The sequence below is a fragment of the Phaseolus vulgaris genome, chromosome 6, assembly GCF_000499845.2.
Source record: "Phaseolus vulgaris cultivar G19833 chromosome 6, P. vulgaris v2.0, whole genome shotgun sequence".
NCBI classification, from domain to species: domain Eukaryota; kingdom Viridiplantae; phylum Streptophyta; class Magnoliopsida; order Fabales; family Fabaceae; genus Phaseolus; species Phaseolus vulgaris.
The window spans coordinates 31,000,166-31,015,387 of NC_023754.2; the positions used below are offsets into that span (position 1 = coordinate 31,000,166).

Sequence of the window (15,222 nt, forward strand, 5' to 3'; positions counted from 1 at the left end):
ATATATTTACAGGGAATGTCTTACCTTTTTCAAACGAGATTAAAAACAATAAATAAATACATTACGATGGCAACCCTAAAATTTCTTAAAAATATACATTTTTATGTAACACTAATTTTCTTAATGATATATTTTTTGCTTGGTTTTAGAATGACATGCCATTTATTTTATTTATTGTTTTATTCTCACTTGAAAAAGGTAAAAACATTCACACTCATTGTATCTTGTTTTGCTAATTATTTTAAAACATTAAACCCACATTTATTTAGATTTTTTCTTACTTTTTTAGATTTAAATTTAATTAAGAGTAAAATGGGAATATTACATGTATATCCTTTTATATATTTTATAGACGTTATAATTTTAATATGTAAAATATGAACATGTAATATACACACTAAAATGATTTTTTTCATTATATATTATTTATAATGTAGTTTTTAAAAAAATTAAAAAATATAATTAAGGATAAATAAGAATATAAAATATGTAGAATCTCTTTATATATTATTATTAAAGATATCGATCTGATAATTGCGTGAAAAAGTGTAGGAAAATGGAAAATTCATATAATTTCATAAAACATTAAGGTGATTAAGGTATTAACATTAAACATTATAATAAATAATTAAAATTAAATGCCAAAAAATTGTGTAATTTAATATTTATATGAATTTATTTTTACAATTTAAAGTCCAGATTTATAAATTGATTTGCTTATAAGAAAAAGGATTTATAATTTAATTAATTTATATACTCCTTATTAGGCACAGTTTTTTTTTTTTTGACGCAAAGAGTTTTTGAAGATTGGGCCTAACAAAGAAGCGGAAAGTGTGAGAAATTAAATTGCGGCTGGTAGAGTAAACAACCGTAAAACCCTTTCCCTCCTCCACCCAAAACCCTAACTCCTCTCTACCTTTCAAAATGAAGGGGAAGAAGAAAACCATGCCGAAAAATGACCTTCCCGAAGAAGCTCCAATTCCATTCGAGAAGGTTCCTTCGCCATCAGTATCTGATTCCGACTCTGACTACGAGGTACTATCCATAACAGATTCTGAATTCATACAACAACTTTGTGTAACTGTGACTATGTACTAATGCGATACGCGTTCTTGCGTGTTCTGGTTGTAGGACTCTTCTGCAGATGACGACGAATCTTCTGTCTCGCTCGATTCTCTATCTGAATCAGAATTGGAGGACGCTTCCCCTGAGAATGGTAGCTCCAGCGATTTAGAAGCTGCAGAAACTGAGTCTTTAGAAGCTGCAGAAACTGAATCTTCTCTTGACGAGGTAAACTACCTTTTGTTCTTAATAACCTAGCATGCTTTGCTAGAAGGCTGTATTGTTGTTGTTACCGTAGGTAATATGAGTAGAAGAAATCTTTGCAGGACATTGTCAATGGTGAAGGCAGTGGAAGTGAGGGCTCTGACCTCCATCAGCAAGGAGCTGAGAGTGACTCCTCCGAGGATGAGGTGATCACCTTCACTGTCTTCTAAAACAGGCGATTTTGCTTCATTCTATGAAGGTGAGTTATGCTTACATCGTTCCTGTCTCTTCTCTTTCGTAGGTGGCTCCTCGAAACACTATCGGAGATGTACCTTTGAAGTGGTACGCGGATGAACCTCATATTGGATACGACATAAAGGGCAAGAAGATTAAGAAAAAGGAAAAGCAAGACAAGTTAGATTCATTTCTTGCAAATGTTGACGATTCTAAGAACTGGTTAGTTTCATATGTCTGCGCTACTTATTTCCTTCATTTCAATTTCCATTATTGTATTCTTTTCTTCTCATAATGCTTGTAAACACCTACACTCAACATTCCATCCATTTACTCAGTACACGCAGAGAGTATGTTACTCAGTATATATCATATTTTCTTTGAGTTGTTACATTTGGTATCCTTTGTAGTATGTTAAAGGCTAAAATTTGAACAAGCACTCTTAGTTTTTAATCCCGATTCTCCTGAGCAGAACAGTTTACTATACATAAAAGAAGGTAAACTGGATAATTTTGAATATAATAAATAGTGAAGAACTCTCATATGAAGCTGGGGAAAATAGCCAATCATTTCTTCAAAATGGGTTCAACCAAATGCACACTAAATATGTCTAACAAAGACTAAAAGTGAAAAGATAGCTAGAATCCTGCATAAGGTAGTTTAAACATCTATGAGGAAGTGGTCCTGAATAATAACCTAGAGTGCTTCTTTGGAATGGAGATATCCTCTAACACAAATCTTTGATGTTTATTTGGAGTTATTATTATTACTACTGTTATTATTCTTGCTGGAGATTCTACATCAATTATATATGACCAAATTCTAATATATAAACGAGTGCAAATCACATTTTATCCACTTTCATAAGATGTTAATATCCTAGCCTATCCTAGCAAGTTTTATTGAGCATGTTGTGCCACCTATAGATATCGAGTTCCACTGATGTTCAGTCGACATGAGGGAGTCTATTGAATATACCACGTCAATTAGAGATATGACATAGTATATAAATGTCTGCAAACCTCATCATACAAATCACTTTCTAATAATTCTAATGCCAAAGCATTGATCAAGGCTCACAATGACATGTTATGTACAGACTAACAGATTCTTATGAATCTGATAAGATAAAACACAAACTAAATCTAATTGAAGCTACTGGAAATCTAAAGATCTAGCAAGTTCAAAAGATAAAGTCAAATCCATATTTAGGATGAAATTCCCAAATACACATTTAAATTCCTTAAGTGTTAACTAACTAGTTGACAGCCCAGTTGATATAACTGATAGAGGCAGGGCTCCTGTTAGAACAGTTGATCACTTGGGGGTTAGTTCAATGACCTGAGAGGCAGGGGTAGATTCATAGCAAAGCATCTCAAGGTAAAACTATCACTTTGGATTGACAATTGAGCGGCCTCACCGTGCTGTTGATTTTGCACAGATCATAAAGGTGGCATTTGGTTTTTTAGCCAATCTTACCCATGGAAAAGTCTTGTCATCATTTCTGTAAAGAGTTCAATCAAACAGCAATTCTCATGATCAGGACATATAGTTTAAGAACCAGAAACTTTTTCTGTGTTTAATTTTTTTAATTTTTTCTATATTGGGCACTTGGTGTTGAACTTTTCTAGTTTATTAATATTACTTTCCTTTTAGAAGGCATATTTGATTTGTCTACATTCTTAAACATTTAAGGCGGAAGATCTATGATGAGTACAATGATGAGGTAGTTGAGCTGACAAAAGATGAAATCAAACTTGTCCGTAGACTGCTCAAGAATCAGGCACCACATTCTGACTTTGATCCGTATCCGGTAAGTGTTAAGTTTCCGTCTTATTTTAATCCTTTAATGTGCACAGTTTTGTTCCTAATTTCATCTCTCCAATGTAATATCCAGGATTATGTTGACTGGTATAAATGGGAAGATTCCAAGCATCCATTGTCTAATGCTCCTGAACCAAAAAGAAGGTTTATTCCTTCAAAATGGGAAGCTAAAAAGGTAATAATTCCTTTGTTAGCTAGTGTGAAAAAATTCTGTCTAGACAATGAAATGCATTTTCTTATCACTCTTAAACTTCCATGATTGTACAGGTTGTAGAGTATGTTAGAGCAATTCGTAAGGGAACAATTACTTTTGACAAACCAAAAGAGGAAGATGGTCCATATCTCTTGTGGGGAGATGATTCTGGTTCAACAGAAAAATCAAATCACTTGGCTTACATTCCTGCCCCAAAGCAGAAATTACCGGGTATTAACCTTGACTTTCATTTTTGAGTTCCAAAATCTATGAATATATAATATTTGTTTTGCTTCTGATTTTGGTGTATCTTCATGGTTGATAATATAACTTCTCTTCCTTTTGTAGGCCATGATGAGTCTTACAATCCGCCTTTAGAGTACATTCCAACCCAAGAAGAGATAAATTCTTATCAATTGATGTTTGAGGAAGACCGTCCCAAGTTTATTCCAAAAAGGTACTTTGTCTCAGGGCAAACGTTCTCCCTCCTTTCTAAAGTATTGAGCTAATAAATGTAACTTTGGTCAGGTTTACATCCATGAGGAGCATCCCTGCATATGAGAATGCTATGAAGGAATCCTTTGAACGTTGTTTGGACCTGTACTTGTGCCCTCGAGTTCGGAAGAAACGCGTGAGTGAAATATCTGTCAAAGAATTAATTTACTGATTTTATTTTTTGCTGCGAGTCTGTGTATAGTATAATTGGTATAATTCGTTCACTGTTTCTTTTCTTTGTGTTTTAGCTTAATATTGATCCTGAAGCTTTAAAGCCGAAGCTTCCGAGTCGAAAGGAGCTCAAGCCTTATCCTACAACATGCTATATTGAGTATAAAGGCCATGAAGATGCTGTTACATCAATTTCCGTCGAAGCTTCAGGGCAATGGATGGCTTCAGGTATGAATGTTGATGATATATATTGCTGTCTCAATTAAGGAGGGATGAAGATGGGTCTCTCATTTTTCTGCTTTCTGCTCAGGTTCAAGTGATGGAACTGTCCGTGTCTGGGAGGTTGAAACTGGCAGATGTCTTAGGCAGTGGGACGTTGGTGAAGCTGTTAGCTGTGTTTCCTGGAATCCTCTGCCTGATATGCATATTCTAGCTGTTTCTGTGTAAGTCTGATTTCATTGGCTATTAAGATTCATATACTTTTTGTTCTAGAAAATTCTTAATTTTTATATACGCCTTGATTGTGAAAATAAATCAATGGTAAATATTTTATTTAGGGGACAAGATGTACTTCTACTGAACACCTGTTTGGGGGATGAAGAATTGCAGAACCGGATTAAGGAGCTTCTCTGGATTGACTCATCAACAGCATCAGATGACTCTGGTCAGTGCTGTTGTCACTTATTTGGTTTTAATCTAAACATTCAATAGAAGGCTCCAAGAGATCCAAACTCTCAAGTTGGCCTTTGAACCCCGACTGAACTTTTAATTGAAAGGGGAGATCAGCTTAAAATTTAAACCTCACTTGGGTCAATGTTGATTTGTTATTTATATCAATGCTTATAATGTTTTATGTCCCATACTGGTGGTTTTTATTTATTTTTATTTTCTAATCATGCCCGAGTTTGCAGGTGATAAAGCACCTAGTGTAAGCTGGCTTAAAGATGACAAACATATGGGTTTAAGGTTAAGGCACTTCAAGGTATTTTCAAGTCTGTCTCCATTTCCATTTTGGTTTGCTTGTTGATTGACTTTCTGTAGTAGTTCGATTAAACATTTGTAGATTTGTTTTTGCAGACTGTTACTGCTGTAGAATGGCACCGGAAAGGCGACTACTTTTCAACAGTGATGCCAACAGATATCCTTTTTAAGTGTTTCCTATGAGCTATTTATGCATACCTCATTTTTCATTGGTTTTTTGCTTTACAACAATGGCCACATGTCTCTGGTGATGATTGCTTATGATTTTTTCTTTATTTATATTTTTGTTATACTGTTGACTTTTTTATTTTTGGGGGTATGCACATAAATGTGCACGTGCTTGCATTACACATATTAGTGCAATATATCTTGATGGTAATCTTATTTTGTTCAACACAGCACAAGGCATGGCTGGCTTTTGACTTCAATTAGCACACATATAACCTTTTAGACTTGAGGTGCTATTTGTCATGTTATCCCACCTGTTGCATGCCATGTATCATTAATGGCTGTGTTTAGTATGTGTGTTCTTTATCTGTGGAACTTACTGGAAACAAACTGTACTCAACTATTGATTACCAACTTTTTAGCTGATTTATTTCCTTGAGTGAATGAAATGAAATTTATAGGGATATAAATATACTAAACTAAGGGTTGGTTGGTTTTTTCCTTGACAATTTCCTTACGTGAGTCCAGAGCAGTTTTGATACACCAGTTATCCAAGAAGCTTACACAAAAACTTCCTTTCAAGTTACGTGGACTTGCTGTTAGGTCAACTTTCCATCCATCCCGTTCCATCTTTTTTGTTTGTACAAAAAAGAGTGTCCGTGTGTATGATTTATTAAAGACTAAGGTCATAAAAAAGCTTGATACTGGGCTTCGTGAAGCCTCATCTATTGCAGTTCATCCGGGAGGTATGATTATTGTTATAAAATTATATTGTAATCACTTCCTCTTCTACTCATAAAATGCAGAAAATTACATATCATAATTGTTTATCTGTATGCATTTCATGCAGGTGATAATTTAATTGTGGGTAGCAAAGAGGGCAAGATGTGTTGGTTTGACATGGACCTTTCATCGAAACCATATAAAATTCTTAAGTAAGTATTTTTTTTTATCTGCTAATTGAAGGCAATGCAAACTCGTTACATTTTTTTTTTGCCAGAGTAGCTCTCTGCTTGCTAATGCACAACTTTTTATATAGTACGAACTATAGAGCTTTCTGAATGGAGGAAATAATTTACCTTAGGTAGAAACAGTAAGAAGTTGATTGACCTGTGGGAAGTTCTATTTGTATTTTAAACTATACTTTGGTTACCAATTTGTGTGATAACAGATTAGAAAATTAGCTAAGGAAGTGAATGTCAACTTATGTTGATGTTATATTATGGTAATAGCTCCTGCACCCTCATTATTTGAGTTTAAAATATAATTTCCTGTTAAATTGTTAAAGTTATTGTTTGAACTTTTAAATTTATTACAACATGATGAGTTCACTTTGTGTTAGCAAGGCCAATTCATGTATATAGGTTCAAAATCTCATTATTTGAAAAACTAAACTAACAGGGTGTAGAGAACATAAACAGAACTATGGGTTATTTTTGTATTGGTTAATGAGCTTTTAGTTATTTGTAAATAATTTGGTAAGAAACCTCATTTTCTGTTTTAATGTCTATACACAGATCAGTTTTAATAATTTTATTGTTTCAGGTGTCACCCAAAAGACATCAACAATGTCATCTTTCACCGCTCGTATCCCTTATTTGCTTCATGTTCAGATGACTGCACTGCATATGTTTTTCATGGAATGGTTTATTCTGATCTGAATCAAAATCCCCTTATTGTTCCTTTGGAAATTCTCCGTGGTCATACCAGTTCAAATGGGAGAGGTGAGACTTTGGCTATTTATGATATTTTTATGTTAATAAATTTTAGGTCCAAATTATTTTTTAAAAGTTCAGACCAACTTTAAAAATACGGGTCAAGTGTTTTAACTATCAAATCAGTTTAGGATAGTACGATCAAAGGAGCCAAGATGTTGTAGCCTTGTATAGGAAGGGAAAAAAACAAGGCAAGCATTTGAAAACTATAAAATCAGATTAGGATAGTACTTGGTAGGAGGATCAAAATATCCAAAATATAGGATTTTTTATAATGGCATGGTCTTGTCTACATATAAATGGGATTATCGTGATACTACTTGCTGCTTTGGTTCTAGATGATTGATTCATTAGCTAGGCAGCAAAAAATAAAAATAAACATTCTCTGAATGATTCATCCAACCAACCAATTGATTGGCCTTAGTTTTCACCTTTACGTCATATGGTCTTTGTAGATGTAATTTGTTGACATGGTTGCCATTATTTGATAAACCAACCCTGAGTGTGTGGTTGATGGTTGCCCATTGTACATATTCTTATCTGACAATGCATTCAATAATTACATACATGCTAAATACTTCTTCATCTTACTTGGAAGTTGTCTGCATTGCAGGGATACTGGACTGTAAATTTCACCCTAGACAGCCATGGTTATTTACAGCTGGTGCTGATAAACTGATCAAACTTTATTGTCATTAATATAAATACGGAAATACAGGCGTGTGATTGGCGGATAAAATCTAGGATGGTGGCGACCAATTTTGTTCCTCATTTCTTAAATAGAAAGCACTACAAGGCAAAATGAAGGGCACCCGAGTAGTGAGTTTATTGCTTTTTTTTTTGGACTGTTTTTGTTTTCCACACATCTATTTGTCTTTCTAAAATTTTTAGCCGAAATATCACTCCTGGAATTCATATCCACAAAAACCTCTCGCGGTTGGAATAGAACTGCAATTTTGATGTAACATGTTAGGCATGAGAAACCAATTATTCCAAAATTTTAGGGGGATTGAATATGGCATTCTGTTTGGTTGTATTATAGTTAAAAAAAACATCGAGTAATGCTGTTTACAGTTTGTGTACTTAAGAAAATGTCAATTACTCAGTTTGCAGTTTCGACGGTGTAGTGAGACTTCTCGCAAAAGAAATGAGCCCAATTATTTCCGTCTTATGAAACATGAGAGGGTATTTCTTCCTGCACCCGGACATTTTTCTTCTTGCACCCCTATATTTTTTCTTCTTATATCCTTACATTTTTCTTTCTTTCTGCATCCCTACATTTTTCTTCCTGCACCTGTACATTCTATGCAATACCAGAATAAGGGGTAAAATGTGTTTGTGTTTTGGAATAGGAAATCTGGGAGTCAAAAAATTATTTCAGAATATTTTGTTCAGAACATATTTTTTTAATTTTTGAAATGGTAAATCTGGAATTCATAATTTTTTTTAGAAAATAGGTTCTGAAAAGAGAAATCCGGAAGACATTTTTAAAAGGGTTAAAATAGTCTTTTCTGAAAATGATCGGTGTAGGAAGTCATTTGGGGGTGCAGGGAGAAACAGCCAACATAAGAAATGAGGCCACTACTAAATTTATTTTATTGCTTAAGCTCTGCGTAATTTTCTTTAAAATTGCGTTGCAGTAATTGCTCTAGTAATCATGCTTGTATTTTTGTATTTAACATTCACGTTGCCAAAGGGGGCTTCTTACTCTTCTTTGCGTAAAGTTTTACATCGTGTTAACAAAGTTCAATGACAGCATTATATCAAATGATTGTTCTGAATGAAGAAAATTCACAATTTTGCTTATGAAAAATGGGGGATTAACTAAAATTTATTTTAGAATCGAGTAATCTGAAGGAGTAAGGTGTAACTCGATTATTATGCATGTGCATTCTTCATTTCTCAGTGGTAGCCTGATCAACATTGCATTAAAATAGAAGTAATGTGTTAGGATATACGGAGTTCATGAAGATAATTAGAATATCAATGGATTAGTTTGTTGGTTGGAGGGTTGATTAAATATAATAGGGGAAAATCTTTTTTGTTATTATAAATTGACCATTGGTTCTTTTTAAAGGGAAAATCTTCAATACAAAATTTTCTTGATGTAGAATTACTAAAAAAGCAAGATGGAGATTTAACCATCAAGATGGGTGGAACATCAATGACTTAAAAGTTCTTGAAGGCCCATTTGTTGAGCGAACCTTTATCATTAACCTTAATTGCAGGCAATTTCTCCCCTCACCATATCATTTAAGATATGCGCCTAACACAATTTAAAACTCAATATTGGCTTCATTTTTGTTTACGGATACAAAAATATGAAAGTGAATGTATATTCTCCATAAGGTAATTTTCATATTTTATTTAAGTTTCTGGATGGTTATATTCATAATGAAGTTAAGAATTCTGGATTTTCATATTGAGAATTATGTGCAATAAATGGTGTTAAAGATCGAGACCTGAAATTCATTTATATTTGCTTACGAATCTTATATCTGGAAGGTCATTTATGTTGTCCAGATAAATTTCCGGATGATGAAATCCATAAGTAACATTAGTTGTGGACTTTGTATTTGAAATTTTGTGATTTGACTTACGAATTTAAATATTTGGAAAATAAAAAAAAAAATTATTAAAGACAATATGAATATTTTTCTTGAGTATGTTGGGTGCCGATTTGAAGATATGTTGCAGGGAGAATGAGCCTTAATTGCATCTGTGATTGATAGGTTGGTAATGGAGCCAAAAGTGAAGCTTAAGAGGTAGTGATGTTATACTCCCATGGCTAAAAAGCAACACAATGCTTTCAATAAAGGTAAAATCCCCAACTTCCATCCAACCTTGGGACAAGTTTGAAGAATCATAGAAGACACACATTTTTTGTTATTGTAAATTAAGAACCGACACATTGAGAAATGAGGGCAAAAGTATTTGTATCCACAAAAATATCCTTAATTTTAAATAAAAATAATGTATTCGGAAGTTATTTTTTCTGAATATGTTTTCAGATTTTCTTTTGGAACGTATTTTTTTCATTCCAAAATTATTTACTGGAATGAAATTTTGATTTTTGTTCAATAATCTATTTTGCATTTGCTTTTTTTTAAAAAAAGTATTTTTTTCAATTTTAAATTTTAGATTTTCATTTACGAAATGAAGGGTATTTTGGAAAAATTAAAATGTATAGAACCAAGTGACAATTGAAACGTGAATTTGAACAACATTGATTCATTTTTCACAATTGAAACGTGGATTTGAAGTTTAAGACACAATGAAATTGAGAGTTATGAACTGTCTAATCAGCTGAATGCACATTTTGAATCAGGACCACTTAACACTTCATTTTACTTAACTAGGAGGATGGATGAAAAAAAAAAGATGGTTGATGGAAAGTGAAAAGAGAAATAATTTGAAAAAAAAAATGATAAATTAAATACTATTTCTCATTTATTTCTACTTATTTACCTTCTCATCTCTGTTCAATCTAACAACTCTGTTTTTTCATTTATTTTCATTTCACCTCTTTCTCTCTTATCAAAGAAACTACACTGTGGACAATATTAGAAAAATATATATATTCAGCCACTTTATTGTTTAAAAGAAAATATATATTTGAAAGAGTAAAATATTGTTTGTTTGAATGTTTAATATGAAAGTTTTTATTAAAAAAAATAAAATTGTTTGATTGAAAACCTGGTTAATGGAAGTACAAAAATATCACGATTTAAAACATTAGTTAGAAACATAACAAATAAATTAAACTATAGTTTGATTACAATAGCAGAACCTTCATCCACTGTAAAAGCGTGTGAATATCGATTTTCATAGTAAAAAAACATTTGACAACATATACTATACATCACATGTAACACTTTATTTGTGTTAGTGTTGTACATGAAAAATTACAAGAATGCCATGGTAGTTCTATTCTTCTTTGGAACTAAACTATCATAAAAGCTGAACAGCTGCTATGACAGGTATTTTTTCTCGCAATTTCTGTGTAACAGCTACACGCACGGTCATGACACTAGCAGCGGGGCCTGTGATTCTGACCTTTACTATTGGCTCATCAATGGCCACCAATTCAAGAGTTCCATCAGCAGCCCCTACCAAGTAGGGCCTTATTTCCTCAAGAACCTGAACCAGTAAATAAAAACATTAAATTCTTCGAACATTTCACTTCATCCTAATGTTACAGAAATTACATGATTCATTTAACAGTCTTGCTTCATATATAATGACATTATTTTTCATACAATGACTTAAAAAGATAGAATAAAGTTCTTTTGTCCCATTTCTTACAATCAGTAAATAAGAATGTCAGGTATTGACAGATATACAGCACTTTCAATACAACCAACGAAAAGAAACATAAGCTTACTATGATCTTAGACCAGTCTCAATAACCACAATCCTATGCATATAAGATACGAAAAACAACATGTAACGGTTTAACAACCTAGCGGGATAAAGCATCTTTCTTATACTGAAATTCAGAGCTTGATATTGAGGCCTAAACCTCCTTTTAACAGCTAGTAGTTAAACAGAAATCTCTTTCCATCAAATAAACAGTGTACAGAATTGAGCAACATCTAAGGTAAAGACTTCCATTCCATGTACAATTGATTTTGTATCAAATTGACGGGAGTCACAGGAGGGGGGTTTGGTTTCTAGCTAAACCACCTTTTGCTTGGAAGGTCTTGATGTGTGTAAATTTTTACTAAACTTATCAACAAATAGCTAAAGCATTCTTCACGAGAAATGTAACTTTTTCCCATATGGTTTGAATTCCACAGATGATTTCCATCTCTAACGTGTTTACAGTGTAATTTATATTAGTTACCAACATTTATTATTCATTTATTTTTTGTTAGATTTGTATACCAGCTGTATTGTTTCGAAGAAATCCCAAGAAACATAAAAAAAAAAAACTATACAATTTTATCCCCCTTGGGTGATTTTTTTTGTTCAAATAGGTCCCACTCAATCACTATTTGCATATTCATATCCTCTACGATGTACTGTTTCCCTCGCAAGTCCCTTGCTGTATGAGCACACCTGTACTTGTGTGTAGCCATTTGAGAAAATAAAATATTCTTCAAGTTTTCTCAACAAACAACAAAGAAATCATTTGAAATATGAATAATCCAGGAGAACCAGTGAAGTATATATATAATCTTCATAGAACACAGAACTAACCTTTTCTATGTTTTCTTCATTAAGCTCAAGACCAGTTTCTTCATCAGCTATTGGTTCAACTGCCACTATTTCAGGGATCTTCTCCATTAATCGACGCTCAATGCCCATTTTCATTGTTGTAACAGAACTCGGACAAGAACCACATGCTCCCTGTAGTTTCAACCGCACAACATTGCCATCAATTTCATGTAAAGCCACATTTCCACCATCTGCAATGAGATACGGTCGAATTTCATCCAATACACTTTCTACATTTTCAGCCGTTAATGGAAGCTCCACTGCTGGATTCGGAGTAGCAACACATTTTACTGCTCAAGCATAAAATTAACATGAGATTCGGTTTCCCAATTGTCATATAAACAAAAAGTCTGAAGCTGAATTTGAAATTAAAGGAAGCTGTTGAGACTGTGCCTAGAATAACTGCAACATAGATGTTTTTTATTCAATTTGTTTTTATATTTAATTGTGTAGATGTTTTAGTTATTGAAGATCTGATCATAATTTACCAATATTTATGTAAAAAAATGTGGGATATTATGATATGCAGTTACTTTCCTGCTCTATTAAATGAGCAAATCAATAAAGTATAAATCATTTTCTCCAATTATATTATACATCTTTTAATTTATTGAGTGTTATTTCAGCAACAAATTGGTATCAAGATCCTCTTTCTCTCACGGATGTGTGAGCTGAGAGAAATACCAATGGAGGGATATGAGTTATGAGCTACAAGGATGATCAGACATATTGAAGCATTGGATCTTTGCGAGGCAGTAGAAAAAAATTAAGATGTTCTTGAGTTTCCCGAAAATCCAACCGTGGCTCAAATGAAATGTCATAAGGAGAGGAAGACAAAAAAGGAAAAGGAAAAAAATTGTCTTGTTTCTTCTATGTCAAAATTTATTTTTAGAAGAATTATGAATTTCAAAGAGATTTGAGATTATCTCAAGAAAGAATCCTCCTCTGTGAAAGAAGCAAAGGCATGCAAGTGCTTAACTTGGCTAAAGAATTCAAGATGTAGAGCATGAAGGAGACAGAAACAATTAAAAGCTATGTTTATCAGATGAAGAGTATAGCAAATAAAGTGCAACTTCACAGGAGGCCCTTTCCAGATGTAAAAACTGTTCATAAAAGTCCAGGTGAAGCTACATTATATGTGAAAATGACAGGTGAATTAATTATAGTTTCTATTTATGTTGATGACCTCTTTGTGCCAGGCTCTAATGAAAAACTAATGATGGAGTTCAAAGGTAAAATGCTCCAAATGTCTGAGATGACAGATCTTGGTTTAATGTCATTTTTTCTGGGAATGAAGATAAAACAAGAAAAATACGGAGTCTTGATATGTCAAAAAAATATGCAAAAGAAATTGAAGAAGTTTTACATGGAGAATTGCAAAAGCATTGATACACCAATGAACCAACATGAAAAATTGAGCAGAGATAATGGAGCTGAAAGGTAGATGAATATCATTACAAAAATATAATTGGTTGCCTAATGTATCTTACTGCAACAAGACATGATATCATGTTTCCAGAATTGTGGGATATGTTAAGGGAACTATAAATTATGGCATTGAGTTCACTAACTCTCAAAATTTTCAATTTCAAGGATATTCTGATAGTGACTGGGTTGACTCTGTTCATGACATGAAAAGCACACTGGGTTATTGTTTTGGCTTTGGTACATGTATATTCACATGGTGTTCAAAGAAACAAGACATTGTGGCTCAAAGTACAGCGGAGGCAGAATATGTGGCAGCCAATGCAGTTGTGAATCAAGCTATTTGATTAAGGCATATACTTGCTAATTTACATATGGAACAAAAGAAACCTACACATATTCCTACATAATCAAGCGACCATTTCCATTTCAAAAAATCCTGTTTTCAATGGCATGGTAAGACTAAGCATTTCAGGAACCAAGTTTCTTTTTTAAGAGAAGCACAAAGAGAAGATGAAGTCAAATTACTTTACAGCAAAACTAAAGATTAAAGTACAGACATTTTAACAAATGCTCTCCCAAAAGATAGATATCCTTTATTCAATTTGCTTTTATATTCAATTATTTGAATTTTTTAGTTGTTGAACATAAGATCATAATTTATTAATATTTATGCTTAAAAACATGGGATATTATGATATGCAATTACTTTCCAGCTCAATTAAACGAGCAAATCAATAAAACATAAATCATTCGATCCAATTGTATTTTACATCTTCTTCTTTTAATGTGTTGAGTATTATTACAGCACCAGACAAACTAAGGTGGCACGAAAATATTTTGTATTTTCATTTTCTCCAAATACATTACATTTTCAACTTACTACGATTAAATAGCATTTGCGTATTACGTTGAAATTTAGAAAGTCAGCAATTGTAATTCCTCCTACTACAGAGCTTTGAATCTGACAAATTCAATTAGAAGAATCTAGAAAAGTGCAGAATTTCAGAGAGATTAACCAAGGGTGCGTGTAGAGCGCGGTAAATGAATCCGAACAGAAGAACGCATGAACCTGAAAGATGCATGGCGACCGAAGAACCTGGTTCCCTGCGAAACAAAAAATTGCATTAGAAAAAAAGAGGGTTATTCGAAAATAACAATCGAAAGAAGAAAAGAAGAACCTTGTTGGAAACGAAGGGACGAGAAGACGAAGGAAGTTGTGGGGCTCTGCAGCAGGATTGAGTATTCAGCACCACAACTTGCATCCTTGTGGTGTCTCTTCTTCTTCTTCTTCACAATTTCTTGCACAATCTCTTCTTCTTCTTCACAATTTCTAGCACAATTTCTTCTTCTTCCTCTTTGATTTCTTCTCTTTCTTCCACAAATGTTTCTCTCTGTCATCAAATAAATAATTTTATATCATTCTTTAAATAAATTAAAATTAAAATATGTTACGGCTCTTCATCCAGCTTCCTTCTTTTTGGGCCTCCTGTCTAAGCCCATCCTTTTCTGTCTGTTACTTTACGGCCC

At 33.1% G+C, this 15,222-nt stretch overlaps 2 protein-coding genes across 2 annotated transcripts; one reads left to right on the forward strand and one right to left on the reverse strand.

The window, feature by feature from the left end:
* Positions 1 to 802: 802 nt before the first annotated feature.
* LOC137832897 (ribosome biogenesis protein BOP1 homolog) lies at positions 803 to 8,118 on the forward strand. The gene is made up of 18 exons (XM_068641290.1): positions 803 to 1,035; positions 1,132 to 1,290; positions 1,389 to 1,472; positions 1,568 to 1,722; positions 3,196 to 3,313; positions 3,398 to 3,499; positions 3,592 to 3,748; positions 3,866 to 3,974; positions 4,046 to 4,148; positions 4,261 to 4,411; positions 4,494 to 4,626; positions 4,741 to 4,847; positions 5,095 to 5,165; positions 5,261 to 5,321; positions 5,851 to 6,078; positions 6,183 to 6,267; positions 6,878 to 7,056; positions 7,661 to 8,118. Exons 1-18 carry the CDS (start codon positions 925 to 927, stop codon positions 7,744 to 7,746), a joined length of 2,199 nt encoding a protein of 732 aa, XP_068497391.1. The 5' UTR covers positions 803 to 924; the 3' UTR covers positions 7,747 to 8,118.
* Positions 8,119 to 10,786: 2,668 nt separating this feature from the next.
* LOC137832898 (nifU-like protein 2, chloroplastic) lies at positions 10,787 to 15,203 on the reverse strand. Its single transcript, XM_068641291.1, has 4 exons — positions 14,874 to 15,203; positions 14,712 to 14,799; positions 12,250 to 12,557; positions 10,787 to 11,187 (listed from the first exon to the last, which is right to left on the reverse strand). Exons 1-4 carry the CDS (start codon positions 14,955 to 14,957, stop codon positions 10,999 to 11,001), a joined length of 669 nt encoding a protein of 222 aa, XP_068497392.1. The 5' UTR covers positions 14,958 to 15,203; the 3' UTR covers positions 10,787 to 10,998.
* Positions 15,204 to 15,222: the final 19 nt, after the last annotated feature.

What these genes read in the sequence shown, in the direction of transcription:
- LOC137832897 (XM_068641290.1), top strand. Translation starts at nt 925, where the DNA reads ATGAAGGGGAAGAAGAAAACCATGCCGAAAAATGACCTTCCCGAAGAA. An exon ending in CTGACTTTGATCCGTATCCG is followed by an intron (nt 3,314 to 3,397) that starts GTAAGTGTTAAG and finishes TGTAATATCCAG; the next exon opens with GATTATGTTGACTGGTATAA. An exon ending in CTCGAGTTCGGAAGAAACGC is followed by an intron (nt 4,149 to 4,260) that starts GTGAGTGAAATA and finishes TTTGTGTTTTAG; the next exon opens with CTTAATATTGATCCTGAAGC.
- LOC137832898 (XM_068641291.1), bottom strand. Translation starts at nt 14,957, where the DNA reads ATGCAAGTTGTGGTGCTGAATACTCAATCCTGCTGCAGAGCCCCACAA. An exon ending in GTCCCTTCGTTTCCAACAAG is followed by an intron (nt 14,800 to 14,873) that starts GTTCTTCTTTTC and finishes TTTGTTTCGCAG; the next exon opens with GGAACCAGGTTCTTCGGTCG. An exon ending in ATGAAGAAAACATAGAAAAG is followed by an intron (nt 11,188 to 12,249) that starts GTTAGTTCTGTG and finishes TTACTGGTTCAG; the next exon opens with GTTCTTGAGGAAATAAGGCC.